Here is a 17,616-nt window from a genome sequence, read left to right on the forward strand (position 1 = left end):
TGTAAGTCCTGGGTGACGAGTGCTACATGGAGTTAGACACCTATCTTTTTGGACATAGAGCTTTACTACCCATATTTACAAAGTCAGAATGTGAAAAGTTATAAAGTGAAGAGCTTGGTCTCATTTTTACAGTATATGTTTTTTACAACAAAATTCTCCTGAAAACAATTTTTAGAATTATTTGTATGTGTATTGAGTGGAATAAAATGTTGTATTTACTTATTTATAAAATATCCTACTTACTTGTGCTTCTGGAGTATTGAGATCACGTTTTTATGTTCTTTTTATCTCAAGCTACTAAGGAAGTGCCTGACATAGACTAGATGCTCAGTAAATATTTGCTGAATTAATTAAAGAATAAATTAATATTCTCTGGGTCCAAGGTCCAACCATAATTACCATTATTACCTTGGTTTAATGCTTTATTTTCTTTGCTTTCTCTTCTGATAAGTTAGGCTGGGTTGAATTGTGGTAGTGAAGAAATCAGACAAAATGATGGGTTGATGTAAAACATGCTTTGTAAAAAAAAAGAATAGTCTAGTCCTAAATTCTTTATAGATTATTGCAGACATTCTCATCTAAAACTCACATTGTTCTTACCTGTCATTGGTGTATTGCTACAGCCAGTGCCTGTACAATGAGGCAGGATATTTATTGTGTTTTATAGAATTTTAAACCTGGACCTTGATGAAGAGTTTATTTTACCTTTTAAAGCTGTGCTTCTCTACTAAGCATATTTTTTTCTTTTGTGCCATAATTGTCAGACCTAAGGTGCATCGGCAGAAAATATTTTTTTGTTGGGAAATACTTTTTAACATTCTATCAAGTCTTGAAGATCAAAGATAGCATCTGGATGGTATAAACTGGTATGGGGAGAAGTCATAACATTATCTATGTACCACACTCTTAATAAAAGTGTTTTCTAAATAAGTTGAAATCAATTTGCAGACTTTATGAGTCTCCTAATTTTCAGTTCCAAGTTGAGAATATCACATTTGTGAGTTCAGATTCTTAATATATTATTCATATGGCTTAAAATATACTTTTATTTATATATTCACCATTCATTCATTGCTGAGATTAATTGAAATCTAATTTCTTAGAGACATGGAAGATTCAGGTCAACTAAACCTCTGTAAGCGGCAAAGTGGTTGGTTAAATTTGTCTTAAGTTTTTTATCATCCATTTTATTTTTTACATATTCATTCTATATTTATGATGATACTGGAGTAATTCATTTTTCTAAAACCTGAGTTTGTTCATTTGTATGTAATCCTGGGAAAGGATAGGAGAGCACCAAGTGGAAATCGAGATTTTCTATGGGTTTGCTAAGGCCTGTATGAGAAGTGATTCTCATTGGAGTTTCCAAGGTAGTTCATTTCATATTACTGTGTTTCTTTTTTTAAGTCACTCATACCCGCCTTTAACCTCCACACCAGCTCTTCTTTTCTGCTGTCCTTTTCACTCTTGTTTATAACTTCCATTCTCCCTACTACATCTCATAGTATTTTATGCTCTCAGCATGATAACCAATTCGCTGTCCTTAAATATGCAACAAAACACATTATATTACTGAGTTCCATTTAACTGCCACACGTGAAAATATTTTACATTTTTCATCTCAATTCTCATGACCTTCTTAATCTGTAGATTCACAAGAGAGCAAAGAGAGGCTCACAGACCTTAGGTGATTTACCCAAAGCCATACAGCCAAAATAGCTGAGATGGAGTCTGAGGAAACTTCGTCAAACAAATAAACAAAAAAATCCATATTCTTTCTATTACAACATGCTCTGTTTAGCCATGCCCTTCTTTCACTTGAATGGTCTTAACCTCTTGCACCAATGTTTCCATCCATCCAGTCAAGTCTTTCTTTAAAGTTTACTTCAAGTATCACCTCTTCTGTGGAGCCCATACCGACCCTATCCAGCTTTGCTCTTTTCCTATCACAATCTATATTAGATCATATCATAATGTCACTCTTCTAGCTTATTTTTGGTTTTATAAAGTATGGTAATCGTTTTTCATAAAAAATATTTTATTTTGAAAAGAAATGACTTTATTATGGCTATTTTCAAATGCATTTACAATTAATTTTTAAAATGCCAATTTTATTTTTTAATGTACTGACTACCAATGACGTATGGCACCCCACTCCAGTACTCTTGCCTGGAAAATCCCATGGACGGACGAGCCTGGTGGGCTGCAGTCCAGGGGGTCGCTAACAGTCGGACACGACTGAGTGACTTCACTTTCACTTTTCACTTTCATGCATTGGAGAAGGAAATGGCAACCCACTCCAGTATTCTTGCCTGGAGAATCCCAGGGACAGGAAGCCTGGTGGGATGCGGTCTATAGGGTCGCACAGAGTCGGACACGACTGAAGCGACTTAGCAGCAGCAGCAGCAGCAGCAATGACGTAGTCACATTTCTTAACTCAATAAAGACATAATTTTTTTGTCTTTTTTTCTCTTTAACTGAAAATGTTCATTATTTTTATTTAATGAAATAAATTAATCACTACACACTACATCCTAACAATAAATTTTCATGATGACAATTAGAGTATTGCCATACAAATCTTTACCTGTCACATAAAAAAACTCACATAAAAACAAAAGCACTTTTGGGTCATTAACAGTTTTTAAGAGGCTAGAGGAGTCCTGAAATCCAAATTTAAGTACTACTGATTAAAGTCGTGTCTAGCCAAGATTGAACACTCTTTAAATATTTGATGAACAAACCTAAATAATCAAATTGATATGACAACTTTTAGTTGCAGAGACTAAAAATGTTGTATGTGAGAATTTAAGATTTCCATAGTTTTAGAAATTTACTCAATTCTATGTCAAGAAAAAAAAAGAGCAAATCCTCATTAAAATATATTTTGTAGGGAAAACTAAATTTAGAATATTAATTATATTGAGTGAATCATACATTAATTAAAATTCTAAGTGAACATTACTGATATCTTAGATACTAGGGTAGCTGATTTGTTAGTTTGTATGAAGGACACAGTGGATGATGCTGCTGCTAAGTCGCTTCAGTCATGTCGGACTCTGTGGGACCCCATAGCCGGTAGCCCACCAGGCTCCTCCTTCCATAGGATTTTCCAGGCAAGCGTACTGGAGTGGGGTGCCATTTCCTTCTCTATTGTAGCTATAAACTCAGAACTTCTTAGCAGATTGGTAAAGCATTAGGAATTTGAAAATAATAAAGTGGAATATTATAGATTTGCTAGAAGATTTATAAAATGTTTTCAAAAAAAATAAAATAAAATGTTTTCAGTGCAACAAAATCTTGAACTTTTAGTGAGGTTGTCAGAAAAATAGATTACAGGTAAAGATTTGTATGGCAATACTCTAATTGTCATCATGAAAATTTATTGTTAGGACGTAGTGTGTAGTGATTAATTTATTTCATTAAATAAAAACAATGAACATTTTCAGTTAAAGAGAAAAAAAGACAAAAAAAAATTATGTTTTTATGGAGTTAAGAAAATTTAAAAATACACCAGGGTACCAGCTTACTCCACCCTGCAGGAGCTAGCGACAACAACCAAGCTGACCTCTTCAAGCTCCAGCCCTGCCTAGAAATACCATTGTTGTTAGTTGCTAAGACATGTCCTACTCTTTTACAACTCCATGGATTGTAGCCTGCCAGGCTCCTCTGTCCATGGGATTCCCCAGAAAAGTATACTGGAGTGGGTTGCCATTTGCTTCTTCAGGGGATCTTCTGGACCTAACGATCAAACCCACATCTGCATTACTGACAGATTATTTACCACTGAGCCTCGGAGGGGAAGCCAAGACACACCCAGCATTAAGATGAATAAAATTTCCTTTTGATAACTATCCAGCCACTCTTAGCAAGAAAGAGAATGAGAGAAAATTGAACTGTTCATTGGAATATGGTAGACTGTTCCTATTCAGGCTGCAGTTCATGGGGTCTCAAAGAATCAGAAAGGATGGAAGTGACTTAGCACACATGAATATGTGACTCAGGGAAAATTTTAGGGTCAGAATCAGAGCTAAAATATCAATTTGCTAACTCTTAGAGAAAATGTATTTTTAAGATAGACCTCACAAATAGGATAAGGATAACAATACTGTTTGGAGAAGGCAATGGCACCCCACTCCAGTACTCTTGCCTGGAAAATCCCACGGGTGGAGGAGCCTGGAAGGCTGCAGTCCATGGGGTCGCTAAGAATCAGGACCGAGTGACTTCACTTTCACTTTTCACTTTCATGCATTGGAGAAGGAAAGGCAACCCACTCCAGTGTTCTTGCCTGGAGAATCCCGGGGACGGAGGAGCCTGGTGGGCTGCCGTCTATGGGGTCGCACAGAGTCGGACACGACTGAAGTGACTTAGCAACAGCAACAGTACTGTTACCAGGAATGTTTATACCGTATGGTAATGGCCTTTTCTCATATATCCTTGTATCAGACAAGTGATGTTTTGATGAAGGTTTAAGGTCATCAAGCAGAGAATAGCAGTCTCATTGCCTAATTAAGCTCTCATTTTATATGTTGTTTGATGTGTCTCTTCTACTTATCAAGGTGTGTTGGTTCCCAACCATATTATATGGTCCCACCATATAATCTGTCTGGTTTGACTGACTTCTGATTTGCCAACACTAAATAACCTTCTTCTCATCACGTTGCATTAGGCTGTATCAGTTTCCTTTTCTACAAACTGTTTCTTTATCCTTTTTCCATATCTGACACAGTCTTGAAGAAGTAGCTCTGTGTCTCGTTTCCCAAAGTTCATCCCTTTGTTTCTTTGCTTTGAGCTTCAAAACACTAAGAAATTTGACCTTATTTTTGTTCCCCATGTAATTATTATATTTTTTTGAGGATGTGAAGCAAGTCTTGTGCCTTATTCTTGGGCCCTACAGCTTGACATTGTGTTCTCTGTGTCAATATGTTAGTATACATATTTCTACTTTTATCATACATTTTTCTAAGAACAGAACCACAGAGGGCTGAACCATAGCGTTCTCTATGATATTCTCATTTTATCTACATGACCAAATTCTTGTCCTTTTGGAAAATCAATCTCTTTACAAATTCTTGATTGCCAATTCTACTCAGTAAAATCACAGATCATTTTTCTATCTACTTTTTATTATCTACTTTTTATTTTCACGCATCATATTGTACATTTTCCCTTTTCTAGCCAGGTAAAAATCTAGCTCATAAGATTGCCTATAAGCATATTCCTAACAAATACCCCATTAGTACCAGGGGTGATTTTATTATCCTGGCTCCTACCTCTTAAATAGGAAAAAAATAGCTTTCATTTTTATTTCCCTTAATCCATGAAGCTCTCTTCTCCACTCTATGAATTTATGACTCGAAAATTTCTGTTTAATCTTTTTGACTACCATTCTAAGTTGTTTTAGTTATTTATAAACTCAGATATTTATAAAATCATTTTATATTACTTGTTACATCTTGATAAGTTCTACTGTGAGCATTCATCTGTGTTTTGTATTTATTTTCCAAAGTTTCTCATACGTACACCTTTGGTTATTTTTGTATCTTTCACAGTGTGGTGCAAATTTCCAAATATATTACCTCATGATAACCTACCCTTCCTAAGATCAAAGGAAGAACTTACTGTATATAAAATCCTTGTGGTATTAGGGACTCATGTACAAAAACTGCTGTGTTTCATGCTAGACTCAAGTTTTTTGCCATAAATTAAGAACATGTGGGCCCCTTTTGTTTTCTGGCTTGGAAGATTCACACACTTGATTCTTCCAAAGATAAAATGCTGATCCCCAAATAATCAATCAGGAACATTTAAATGTAGGAATAATTAATTATAACTTTGTTACTTTGATATTACTAGAATATGTGGCTTTTAATTTTGAAGGGGAGCTTAAATTTTAAAATATGTGTGATGGCAATTAATATTTTTAAAATTAAACACAAAATTAAAATGTATAAGAAAAAAAAGCAAAGCTATAAAAATTATGTTCAACCATATCAAATAAAATTTAAGTTTACTACTTTGAGTTTATTTATTTTAATTCAACAGGCTTAGTGCATGTTCCTTCAGAATTCTTTGATGCTAATCTATCTGATAACCAATTAGTTTCCAAATTTCTCAATTCAAGAGCTGACTAATACTATTACCTAAGTATTAGATGGATATGTTATTTTAAGCAGAGATGATGCCTAATAGTAATTAGTGTGTCAAAGACCAAAAGAGTTGAGAAACTGGAAAGTTTTGAGACATCCTGTTTAAATAGGATTAAGGCAAGACCAAAAGCATTATCATACTCCAAACCTCAAATATCTTTGTGGTAGCTGCTTTCCTAAACATTTAGATTAATGGTCAGAATCACATTCAGAAGCAAAAATGCAAACAGGTATTTACATAAATCCTTGTCTTTAGAGAAAAACTCAAGAATGTCCCAGCCCTTCTGTAGATATTACACTAAGAAATGTATGGGTGGGAGGGGTCAAAACCATTTTTTTTCACCCCAAAAATTAATTCTCTCCTATCTTTTAAGTTACAATGCTTAAGGCTTTTTAAAAAACAGTTTAGGTTCACAAAAACACTGAGCGGATGGTACAGAAATTTCCTATATACTCCCTGCCTCTATACATGCATAAACATCTCCATTACTAAAAACCCCAAGTGGATGACTTCTTATTTTCTTAAAAAATATACATATTTTTTTAATAAGCTTATCTCCAGGGTGTATAAAAGCTTCCCTAAATCATGTAAAATGTCATTTTTCATATGAAGTTTGTATTTCAATATAAACATACAAAGGCAAAGATTTCTCTGAAAACAAATATCAAGAGCAAAATATGTAGCAGTATGTCTTTTTCAGGTGGTATTGCCTTTTAAATTGATTCACTAAACCAGTTGATCACTACTAAAATTCAAAGAGTTCAGTATTATCATCAATGTTTTATGAAATTTTTTCATTGTACTTCTTTTCATATAACTCTATTTACTTTAAAAAATTACATATAGTTCAAATTAAACCATGTCTACAAAAATATAATTAAAACATGAACCTTTTTACAACTTTTATTAGTTTGGTCTCTTGCAGTGTATAGGCATTCTACTAAATTTAATTCTTTTTTGTTAAAATAACAAGTTGAAGTTGTTTTGATATCAAAACTACATACCCGTAGGAGAAGGTAATGAGGAAGATGTTTGTGAGCATTTAGATGTATGGCAATTAGATGGAAGCAGAACAAGTAAATGGTAATAATCCTACTGTGTGTTGGGGAAAAATATACATACCCATTTGGTACTATTTATCCTGCAGTTTTTTTCCATAAATCTGTTGTAAAAAATAAAAACAAAAAGCAAAACACTCTACCTACATATCAAAGTCCTGCCTAGTCCTGCCTTAAGCTACCCTGTCTAGTCAAAAAGTGAGAATAAGATGGTAGTTCGTTACATGTAGCAGCCCCCATGTCCCAGACTCAGAAGAGGATAGTTGATAGTTGGAGAGCGATGAGATTAACGCCATTCAAAATACCTAATTTGTTTAAATTATTTTTAAAATTTATCTAGATTTTTTAAAAAAGAAAGAAAACAAGTTTAGGGTTTTCGGAAATTGTTTCATTGGCAAGTCTATGGATGGACACCGTGGTGTAGGGGCTGCTGATTTTCCCTTTACATATTTCCCCATCTCCCTTCCCCAGGTGTTGCTGCCATCACTACCTTTCCCTTCCTCCCCTTTCCTCATGGCAAGACGCATGGAAGAAGAGTGCTGTTAAGGCCTCTCCATTAACCAACAGGTATGGTGGTCCTCCTGAAGCAGTACACTGCCCCTCTTCTGCATTCTCCACTAATAGTCTATCTCTTTTATACAGAGAAAACTCATGCATCCACTACATAGAGCCTACTGATACAAGGAAATTACACAACTTGAGTAAATCTTTACCTATTTCAGCATGCTATTTCAGAATTCCCTGCACAGTTGTAGATGATTTTTGAATGTAAAGGATTACATAAGAACAATCTGTATCATTTTCAGAGAAAGGTGCTATGCAGTTTCCTCAACTGATTGTATAGGAAAAAAAAAAAAAACGGACCTTGTATATATATATATATATATGCCACTTTCAATGTTTTACAAAGACTTTTTATATGACATATCTTTGCAAATTTTAAAATGAGAATATTTTGTGAGCTTTAACTCAAAATTCAATTATTTGAGCATTTGAACTTTCAAAAGCATCACACAAAACTGTATGTACTTTAATTATAATGCTTATTCCTCTGGTTATAGAAAATTAAGTATGAGCCATTTCAATTAAACCTAAATACTCCACAAATCAAGGTCATCCAGATGTGGGAGCTGAGTGTAGGCTAATGGCTTTTTTGCAAAGCTTGTCAGCTCAGCTGGTGGCGTTTGAGGAAGGTGGGGGAGGGCCTTGGTCCTCCCTGCAGCTCAAGTCTACCTCTTTCAGGTTGATAATTTTGAAAGGAGCTAAGCCCTCAGGGCTCGAACTCCAGCAGAGTCCTAACCTATAAAAACACAAGCTGTAAGTCATTATGGGAAACGCCCACCTTCTTGATTTCCTTTTTCAGCAGGAGAACTGGTCCTCCTTGCTCCTGCAGGGGCTTGTTTTGAGGGCATGTTGGGCTTTGCAAGACGCCTTTGTGACTCTATTAGGATCTCTGAGGCAAGGAACTAGATTACTGCCTTTGGGCTGGGAAGACTTTTAGTAAATGTCTTTAAAGAAAAGCAGTGAGTGTGTCTATAGGTGTGCCTGTGTGTGGCAACACTATGGTATTCCTTAGAATAATACCAAAGACTTGTTTGTATATATAAATGAAGCAGATTCTTTACAGGAATTTTCACTGATGTGACCATTGACCGTTAAAGACTGGACCATAAATCTTCATTCACAAATGCAGAGTCTCTTATCCCTAAAAGCTCTGAAATTATTGGTTGGCCTTCCTTCGTGATCTCATTTCTACCTGCATTTCTAGTCCTTACTTTATGCACTTACCCTGGATGTACACTGTTGTGGCCTACCCCATCTTTCCCGATGGCTATAATCTTCCTTGCCCACAGACGTTTGCATTGTTGGGTCCTTCCATCTGGAGAGCCATTTCCCCAGGTCTGCTTGGAAAATTCATACCAAAAGCAGTAACAGGAAATGTGCAGAGGGTTTTCTGTGTGCCCAGCACAGTGTAAGTAAGCTTAATAATCCCTATTTTCTTAATTCATTCCACACAAAGGAACACAGTTCAAAATTGTTAATATTCATATTTAAATGATAAACAGTGAAGCTTGGAGAAACCTAAAGTGGTCAGGATTACTCAGAATTGACTAAAGTGCACTGTGTCTTTTGAAGAGTCTCCTGTTTGCTCCCCAGTGAAGCTGGGATTCTCGTTCATGTTCAACTCTTAAGTTTCTATGATTCCATCTTATCCTTTATGAACTCTTCTATGTCCACAGTGTTTGCTACTCACTAAATGTTGAACAGATGAATGAATTTTTAGAACACAGTCATTCTGCTTTTCACTCTTGTAGGGACCCTTCTCATCCACACTTACCTCTACCCTTTTTATTTCCTTTCATTTGTAGCTCTTGACTGTTATTAGCTGCAGAGATGACTTAATATATTTTATTATAAAAAATAAGTCATTTATTTTTCTCCCTAAATTTAGGACCTGCAGTTAAAAACCAAGTAAGTATAATTGAAAACATAGAAAAAAAGATCATTTAAATTTTATAAAATTTATCAAATCTAGTAGTAAGAAAAGAAGCATAGATATACTTATATCTCACATGGAAAGGAAACAATTCAACCAAAATATTTTGAAGTTTTGAGGAAAGGTTGTCAGAGAAACTTTTTTGTTGTTGTTATTTTATAGATGAATAAAAGAAATATGCACCATACAGCTAGAGTCTTAACAGGTTATATACAAGAAAAGAAAGAAATGGGGGAGTAAAATTAGATGAGAAAAAGAAGGTAAACTGAAAAAGAAAAGAAAAAATCTTTGAGAATATAGAAACAAAAAGATATGGGGAAAGTGAATACATTGAAAAGCAATAAAAAATTGAAGGAAACAGATCACTGAAAACCACAGACACTGAGAGGACTTTAAAAAAATATGAAAGAAAACTTGTAGGGGAAAAAATCAGTGCAAGTAGAGAAAAAGGACTTTATTTATGAGTTCATGTTTCCTTTATTCTTAGAAAAGCCTTTGAGGTAAAATGCTGAAAAGAGAAAGGGGAATTAAGATACATTGCTTTGTGTACACTGTATTTTTCTAGGATTTTTTCTGTGAGAACTGTGCTTTTGATAGCAAGTTAAGGGCTTAAGCATTAACTTGGAGCTATGTACTTAGAACTAAAAAGGTTGTGCCTAGAGGGCACAATTGAGGCAGAGATTAATGGAAAATTAGGGTACAAGTCAAAATACCCTCTTTCCTAGACTTTCAACCAATAAGATCTTAGAATTAACCAATTCATTAGCTCTGTGAATATAAGGATCAGTTTATTTCTATTTTTATATGGAGTGCCTGGAGCATGGAATGAATGTTTGCTGAATGAATCATGGAATTTTCAGAGTTGGTAAAGAGATTATCATCAGCCAATCTGGTTTTAGATTATTCATGCATCCCTCAAACCCATCATCAGTTCAGTTCAGCTGCTCAGTCGTGTCCGACTCTTTGCGACCCCATGAATCGCAGTACGCCAGGCCTCCCTGTCCATCACCAGCTCCCGGAGTTCACCCAGACTCCCGTCCATCGAGTCAGTGATGCCATCCAGCCATCTCATCCTGTGTCGTCCCCTTCTCCTCCTGCCCCCAATCCCTCCCAGCATCAGAGTCTTTTCCAATGAGTCAACTCTTCGCATGAGGTGGCCAAATCACTAATCTCTACTTGAATGATTCTGGTGACAAAAAATCTAGGGGTGGCTCACTGATTTGGGGACATCTTTAACTTAACTTTTCAGCTTTTTCTTATATTGAGCCAAAATTTGCCTTCCCAGAACTTGAATCCATTTATCCTGAATTTTTCCTTTGGGACAACACAAAATTTAAGTACTATTCCTTCTCCAAATGTACTCCAAAAGTACCTCCAGCAACTGAAATTCAGGTAGATACTCCATCATAATGGCTAGCTATATAATGTCTCTATTTCTCTTTTTTCTAGTTTATAGCCCCAGTCTTTCAAATTGTTCTGTTAGTTGGTTGCAAATCGTTTTAGCATTCTGGTTATTTTCATTTAGTGCAAAATACTTTGTCAAAAAAAAGATGGAATTCAGGATTGGCTCCTTCAGTTTACATGTCTATACTTGTGCAGTATGAAGAACCCAAAAAATCTGTTTAAATAATTTCAGGAAACAAAAGGAGTTACAGTTTAAAGCTGCATATATTAATACCTTTTATCTGAATTATATAGAATAAATGTATGATTTGGCTAGTATATAGTATAATATATAGATAAAATTAATACAAGCATGCATAAAAATCAATGAAAAAATTTAGAAAAAATGAAATAAAAAATAATATTTGATAAAAGTAAAAGAATTTAAGTGTCTCAGTGTTAAAGAACCCACCTGCCAATTCAGGAGATTTAAGACATGTGTGTTCAATCCCTGAGCTGTGACAATCCCCTGGAGAGGGCATGGCAGCATTCTTGTCTGGAAAATCCCATGGACAGAGGAACCTGGCAGACTGCAGTCCCTGAGGTCTCAAAGAGTCAGACATGACTGAAGCAACTAAGCACACATGCAGAAGTCTCTACTTTTTATTTCTTAATTGATTAAATATTTTGGTTTGAGTTGGTGCCTGAGATGAGTTTTCCCTTAAGATGCTCATTCATCATTCTAACATTTTTGACACTAAAAAATACATAGCTTTAAATAGATAATATCAGTGGAAATAAAAGACAAACAGAAAAGCAGAAGACAGCAAAAACTATTTTCTCAATGCAAATTATTGACTTTAATGACTAAATATGTGCTCACACATGGACGTCAAACTAGAGCAAAAGAAGTTTGAAAGATGTGTAAAGGTTGCCCTGTCAGATATGGAGTTTGCTCAGTAAAAGCTAATGTAAACTAATTCTCCATGCATGTGAACTCTTTTTTAATGCCAAATTGCTGTCAGTGTCCTTTGGTGAGTCCTATTTATGAGCAGATTACAGCACTATCTCAGAAGCACTGCACATCTGCCTTTCTATGAGTGTCTACACAGAATATATGGCCTTTCCTAGAACTGGGAGATTTAATTAATTTGCTGGCAGATAATACTTTTTTTGCTACATGACTTTTCCCTGACCCTGCCCAAGATTTCTATTTTCAATGTGCTTCATATATTATAAACCTATATATTCTTAATGAATGTCTTCCATATGGTAATTGTAGTGCTTGACTTTATATTTTCAAAAGCTTTAGTGCCTACAAAAATTCTTACTCTATCATACTCAGCATTGCTTTGTATGACCAAAGGAAGTTCTCAGAAAAGTTCTGCTTTTCTTAGATTCAATTCCTGAAATAATACCCTTTTGGTATTTGGTTATACATGAGTCTTAGGCAAAATTCTTAAAACAACTTTTCTTTTAAGGTTGCTCTGTCTGTCACTGTTATTGAAGATGTATGCTACGTGTATATATGTAATTTAATATTTTAAAATTTCTTTTAATATTTTAGAAAGAGAGTAGTGAAACATGGGAAATACATGTTAATCATTTAACCTTTTAAGACCTTACTTATTTCACCAAAATAAGGAATTTAGCTAACTGATCTTTAAAGTATCTTCCAAATTTTTATAGAATATGGAAGACTAGGAATGTTAGAAATTAGGATTTTGGTATTGGTTTGCCAGTCAATAATATTTAACTTCCCGGGAAGCACGGTTTCCTCCTCTGTAAAATATGAAAACCACAGTAGTTGAGGGATGTAATCTTTAGTGTTAGCATATGTTGACCTGTTTTTCTTTCTGGAGCTTTCTCTTGAGAAGGATTCTGAGAATTTGCATTGACTTTGTGGCATGGTTACTATGATCATGTGATCAATTAAAATTCATGTTACAAGCTTCTTAATTTCTAAGAAGGCTTCTAATTTTAAAAAAAAGTTTGATGATTGTTATCATTTAAGTTTTTATACTTTTTCCTTTTTGCATGTATATACAGGTAGTTTTTGTGCTTTTAAAAATATGTGAATCCAAGGAAATGTTTGATGTGCTGAGGAAGACAGGTTGAGGAGAGGACAGTCATTTAAAAGATATCTGAAGCACTTTAATGCAGAAAAGAGACAAAGGATAACTTATTCTTGGTGATTCCTGAAGGCAAGAACAAATGCTAGTAGGTATAAATGGTAGAAAATTGCTTCCTTCTAAGGAGAAATGTATTGTCTTAAGAAATGTTCAACAAACTCTGTTCCATAGAATAGTCAGTATTCTGAAACCTCTATCATTGAATGTATTAGAGCTAAGGTTCCATGATAATTTCCCAAAATCATTATTAAAGGATTTCATTCATAAGATTACAAATTAGACAACACAGATTCCAACACTCATGCTGTATGATTCTATGATAATCATGAGATGTAATAAGGATAATTCTGTGCTAGAATCTGGTAACATAATTCTCAAAGATTTCATTGGATTAAGAATTTTTAATATAAGTCATCTAATTTTTAACCAGTGCTACAGTGTTCTAGTGACACTCTTTTATCTTGTTAAAGCTACGCTTTTGAAGACAAAGTTACTAATTTTCATTTTGGAAGCATCACTTCCTTTGCTTCTGGAGACATAAGTCTGTCCTCATTTTGAATGCTGTTTATTATAGTGAAACTTACTATAACGGAGTTGTAATAACTTGCAAAAGTAATTTAATGTTTGATGGTCTTCAACTTATTAAGGTGTGGAATATAAAGCATTCACATAGAATCATAAATTATTTTCTATGGAAAAAATTATTTTATCTGAAAATTCCTCATTTTGAAATCTAGTTAATGAAAAAAAAAGTAATTTTTCAAGGTCGTTAAGTTAGTGAGATAACTGTGATCCAGATTTTTTGAATCCCAGTTGGGGGTTACCAAATTTATTGAAATATCTTGCTTAAAAGTAGAGATCTGGGTGAGTTGAAGGTGACACTTTCTTTTATGTCCTTGGATGCACTGTTTATCTGGAATCAGCAGGATGAAATAGGAAAGCAAACAATTTTATTCATAAGAAACAGAAAAACACTTGGTAATGTAGCCTGCTGTGCTCTTGGAGAGGCACGGAAGTTGGCATCCTTTTGCAAAGCTTGACACTACAAACATTCTTTGTATTCAACTAATAGTTTTTGCCAGAAGTGAAACCAGTCAAAGATAACTCCAACTTAAAGCCAGGAGCTGCCTAATAGGAACCATTCACCATCATTTGTGGCTGGGGACACCGCACTGTGCAACAGCCCTAGAGTTTACAGCAAATAAAGCTGTAGATTTATGATAGATTCCAATCATAAGCCTTAACCAGACTCAGCCATCATTATTTAAGCTTGCCTGTCCACTCTAATCAGGACAACAGGCATCAATTAAATAAATAGAATATCCTATTATAAAGAGAATTGTTAACACAGGCACATTAACTGCTTGTAATAGGATATTAGCTAATTGACAAGGCGGGGTGTGGGGGATGTCCTTAGATACCATAGTGCCTATTGCTCAGGATTTTAATTCTTTGTGATCTTTCTTGAGTATGATACCATGTTAAGCCAATGTGTTTAAGTAATGAAGAAAATGCAGGAAAATATTTTTAAAACAAAGAAATGTAGATTTAATTTAGAAGTTGTGCCACTTTTGTGAGGCGAATGGAAAACTTGGCCATAATGCTAAAGGTTTAATGATTTCTGAATTTATAATTCAGAATTAAAAAGTGAGATTGGAAGACTGGTGGTTTTCCAAAGGTGTTTTGAATCACCTATTAAAAATTTTTTTTTTTCTGATAAGCACCATACTATCAATGACATTTTTGTTATTTCTGAACTGCTTTTCAATAAGACATTTTACATTGTATGTCTTTAAATATGTGAATTAAATAGGTTTTACATAGTAAGTATCTTTTAGTATATATCCATAACACCTTTTCTTCCAGGGAGCTAAATTTCTAATCTTATCATGAAAATCAATGGAAAGGTAACTTTCAGTTTATCCATTAATGTGCTTTACTGAAAACTCTGCTGGATCACATTAGGTTACAGGAAAATATCCAAATAGTGTACACTTCAATAGGAATGAGGAATCAAATCATTTGGAGATGTTTAGTCATGCTTGAACTCAATAATTAAGTGTGGTTTTGACTCAGAGACTGAGAATGTATGCTGAACTGTGATGAGTAGACGGTTGTTCTATGAGAAAGTAAAGACAGGGAAGATAAAACTAGGCAGAGCAAAGTACATGTGCAAGGAAAGAGTAAGTGAAGTAGGGGGTTACAGTTTTTTAAATATGTTCATCTTTTAGTTAGTTTGTTGTGTGACAAGACAAGCAGGTAAACTGTGAATGCGGGAAAGTAAGTGAAGGAGGAAGGAAATTCGTCATATCCTGCCAGGACTGCTCTAGAGGTTCCTTTCTTAGGTGTCTCATATGGTTAACTGGGTCTATAATCTTCTTGTATTTCCAGAATATATTTCAGGGATATATGAGTGTTATGTAAATAAAGCCACATATCAAAAAAAAAAATATCAAAGAATACACAATCTGTTTATGACTAATCAGGTTGCCTTAATAGTGTTATCAGGCTATTATATATCACAGAAGAAATACATCCTTGAATGAGTAAATTTGCAATTCATTACTTTGGGATTTAAAGAATAACTTTAGAAAATGCAATATATTTTATGTATAAGATTCTCCTTTTGACAAGCCTTTCTTAGTTTTAAGGAGTTTTGTGTAAGTCATGAGGAAAAAAATCTTTATGTATTTTTGTCCAAACACTTTAAGTCAAAATTATAAATATTTATAATTTTAATTAGAGGTTCTTTAAATTCCTTAGTGTTTTGCAAGTTTCCAAGTTCCACACACATGATTTCATATAATCCCATAATAACACTTTATTATTCTCCTACTCCTATATTTTTCTTTGTATTTACTCCTGTAATTTTAATATTTATCTAATTTAATCAATAAAAGTAGACCAATAATTTCATATAATAAAGCATTGGTATTATTAAAATAGTGACTGGCAAAAGCCAAAATTCAGATCATCTCCTTACCAATTTTAAGAATAATTCTTTTAAGGAAAGAAAAAGTACATTGAACAGATAAACATAAAAGTATTTTACTATGTATGTAATAATATATTTTTCCAAGTGTGTATGTATTTGTTAGCTATTTTATTTTAATGTAACCAATAAATAAATCTAACAGTAAAGAATATATCAATTGTTTAAATGTTTGCTATACTGTATAATGGGATCATGCTGCTTATTGTCTCAATAGTGTGAGACTCAGGCACTAGATTAGCAAAATTAGATGGTTGAGAAAATTTAAGAAAGTAATGAATCATCTATGACTATATAAGCAACACTATCACTTTCCAAAACTGTCATTTATTAGACATTGCAGTGATGCTATAATATATGTTTAGCTTTTACCTCCAATTGTAGTTTATTTATGAGATTCAACAATGAGAATGACAGTGTTTTAAAATGTTGCTCATAAATTGAGAGACACTAAAAGCAGCATTTTAGCAATATAAAGGTTTTTTAAGCCAAGGATTTATTATAAATAACTATGAGATTTCAGAGTAGTTTATTCTAAGAAAATTTGTTGTATAAAAGCACCATTACTAATTAAAATGATTAACTTTTTTCAGGACTCTCATAAAGTCCAAATGTCAAAGATATAAATAATTGATCTTATTAGACAAGTTATATATTTTCAGGAAAAAATAGTATTAAGCATCAAATTGCTCCTTGCTGAGGATTTGGGGGGGAAAGAAAAGCATAAATGATATTTATTAAGTGTTGTGGAGTATACTTTGGCCTGGCTATAGTTTATATGAAAGAACGTTTTTTGTGCTTGCATGAAAATTAAATTTATAAGTAAAATGCATATATTACATATTCTTCCAGAAGTCTTAAGGCATTAAATCTGTTTTCAAGTGATCGTGGGTTACTTGCCAGGCCTAGTACCCTGGCACATAAGGAATTTGTTGACAATGAAACTTTTAGATTCTTAAACTGCAAATGAAAGATCTTTTTTTCTGAGATAGATTACAGTGCAAAACAATGTATGCATTCATCTACTTTAGAAGTGGTCAGTCAGTCAGTTCAGTCGCTCAGTCTTGTCCGGCTCTTTGCGACCCCATGAATCGAGCACTCCAGGCTTCCCTGTCCATCACCAATTCCCGGAGTTCACCCAAACTCATGTGCATCGAGTCGGTGATGCCATCCAGCCATCTCATCCTCTGTCATCACCTACTCCTCCTGCCCCCAATCCCTCCCAGTATCAGAGTCTTTTCCAATGAGTCAACTCTTCTCATGAGGTGGCCAAAGTGTTGGAGTTTCAACCTCAACATCAGTCCTTCCAATGAACACCCAGGACTGATCTCCTTTAGGATAGACTGGTTGGAACTCCTTGCAGTCCAAGGGACTCTCAAGAGTCTTCTCCAACACCACAGTTCA

General features: G+C 34.3%; 1 protein-coding gene across 8 annotated transcripts in view; it reads left to right on the forward strand.

Moving 5' to 3' along the window:
- PCDH7 (protocadherin 7) overlaps nucleotides 1-17,616 on the forward strand; it is a 473,458-nt gene that overhangs the window by 246,486 nt on the left and 209,356 nt on the right. Inside the window, exon 4 of one of the 8 annotated variants that reach the window (XM_070791259.1) lies at nucleotides 7,680-7,775. The exons of the other annotated variants lie outside the window; for them this stretch is intronic. Within the exon in view, the coding sequence (XP_070647360.1) occupies nucleotides 7,680-7,768 (89 nt within the window). The 3' untranslated portion in view covers nucleotides 7,769-7,775. The remainder of the gene's footprint in view (nucleotides 1-7,679; nucleotides 7,776-17,616) is intronic. 8 annotated transcript variants of the gene reach the window in all.

This window comes from Bos indicus, chromosome 6 (genome assembly GCF_029378745.1).
Source record: "Bos indicus isolate NIAB-ARS_2022 breed Sahiwal x Tharparkar chromosome 6, NIAB-ARS_B.indTharparkar_mat_pri_1.0, whole genome shotgun sequence".
Taxonomy (NCBI): domain Eukaryota; kingdom Metazoa; phylum Chordata; class Mammalia; order Artiodactyla; family Bovidae; genus Bos; species Bos indicus.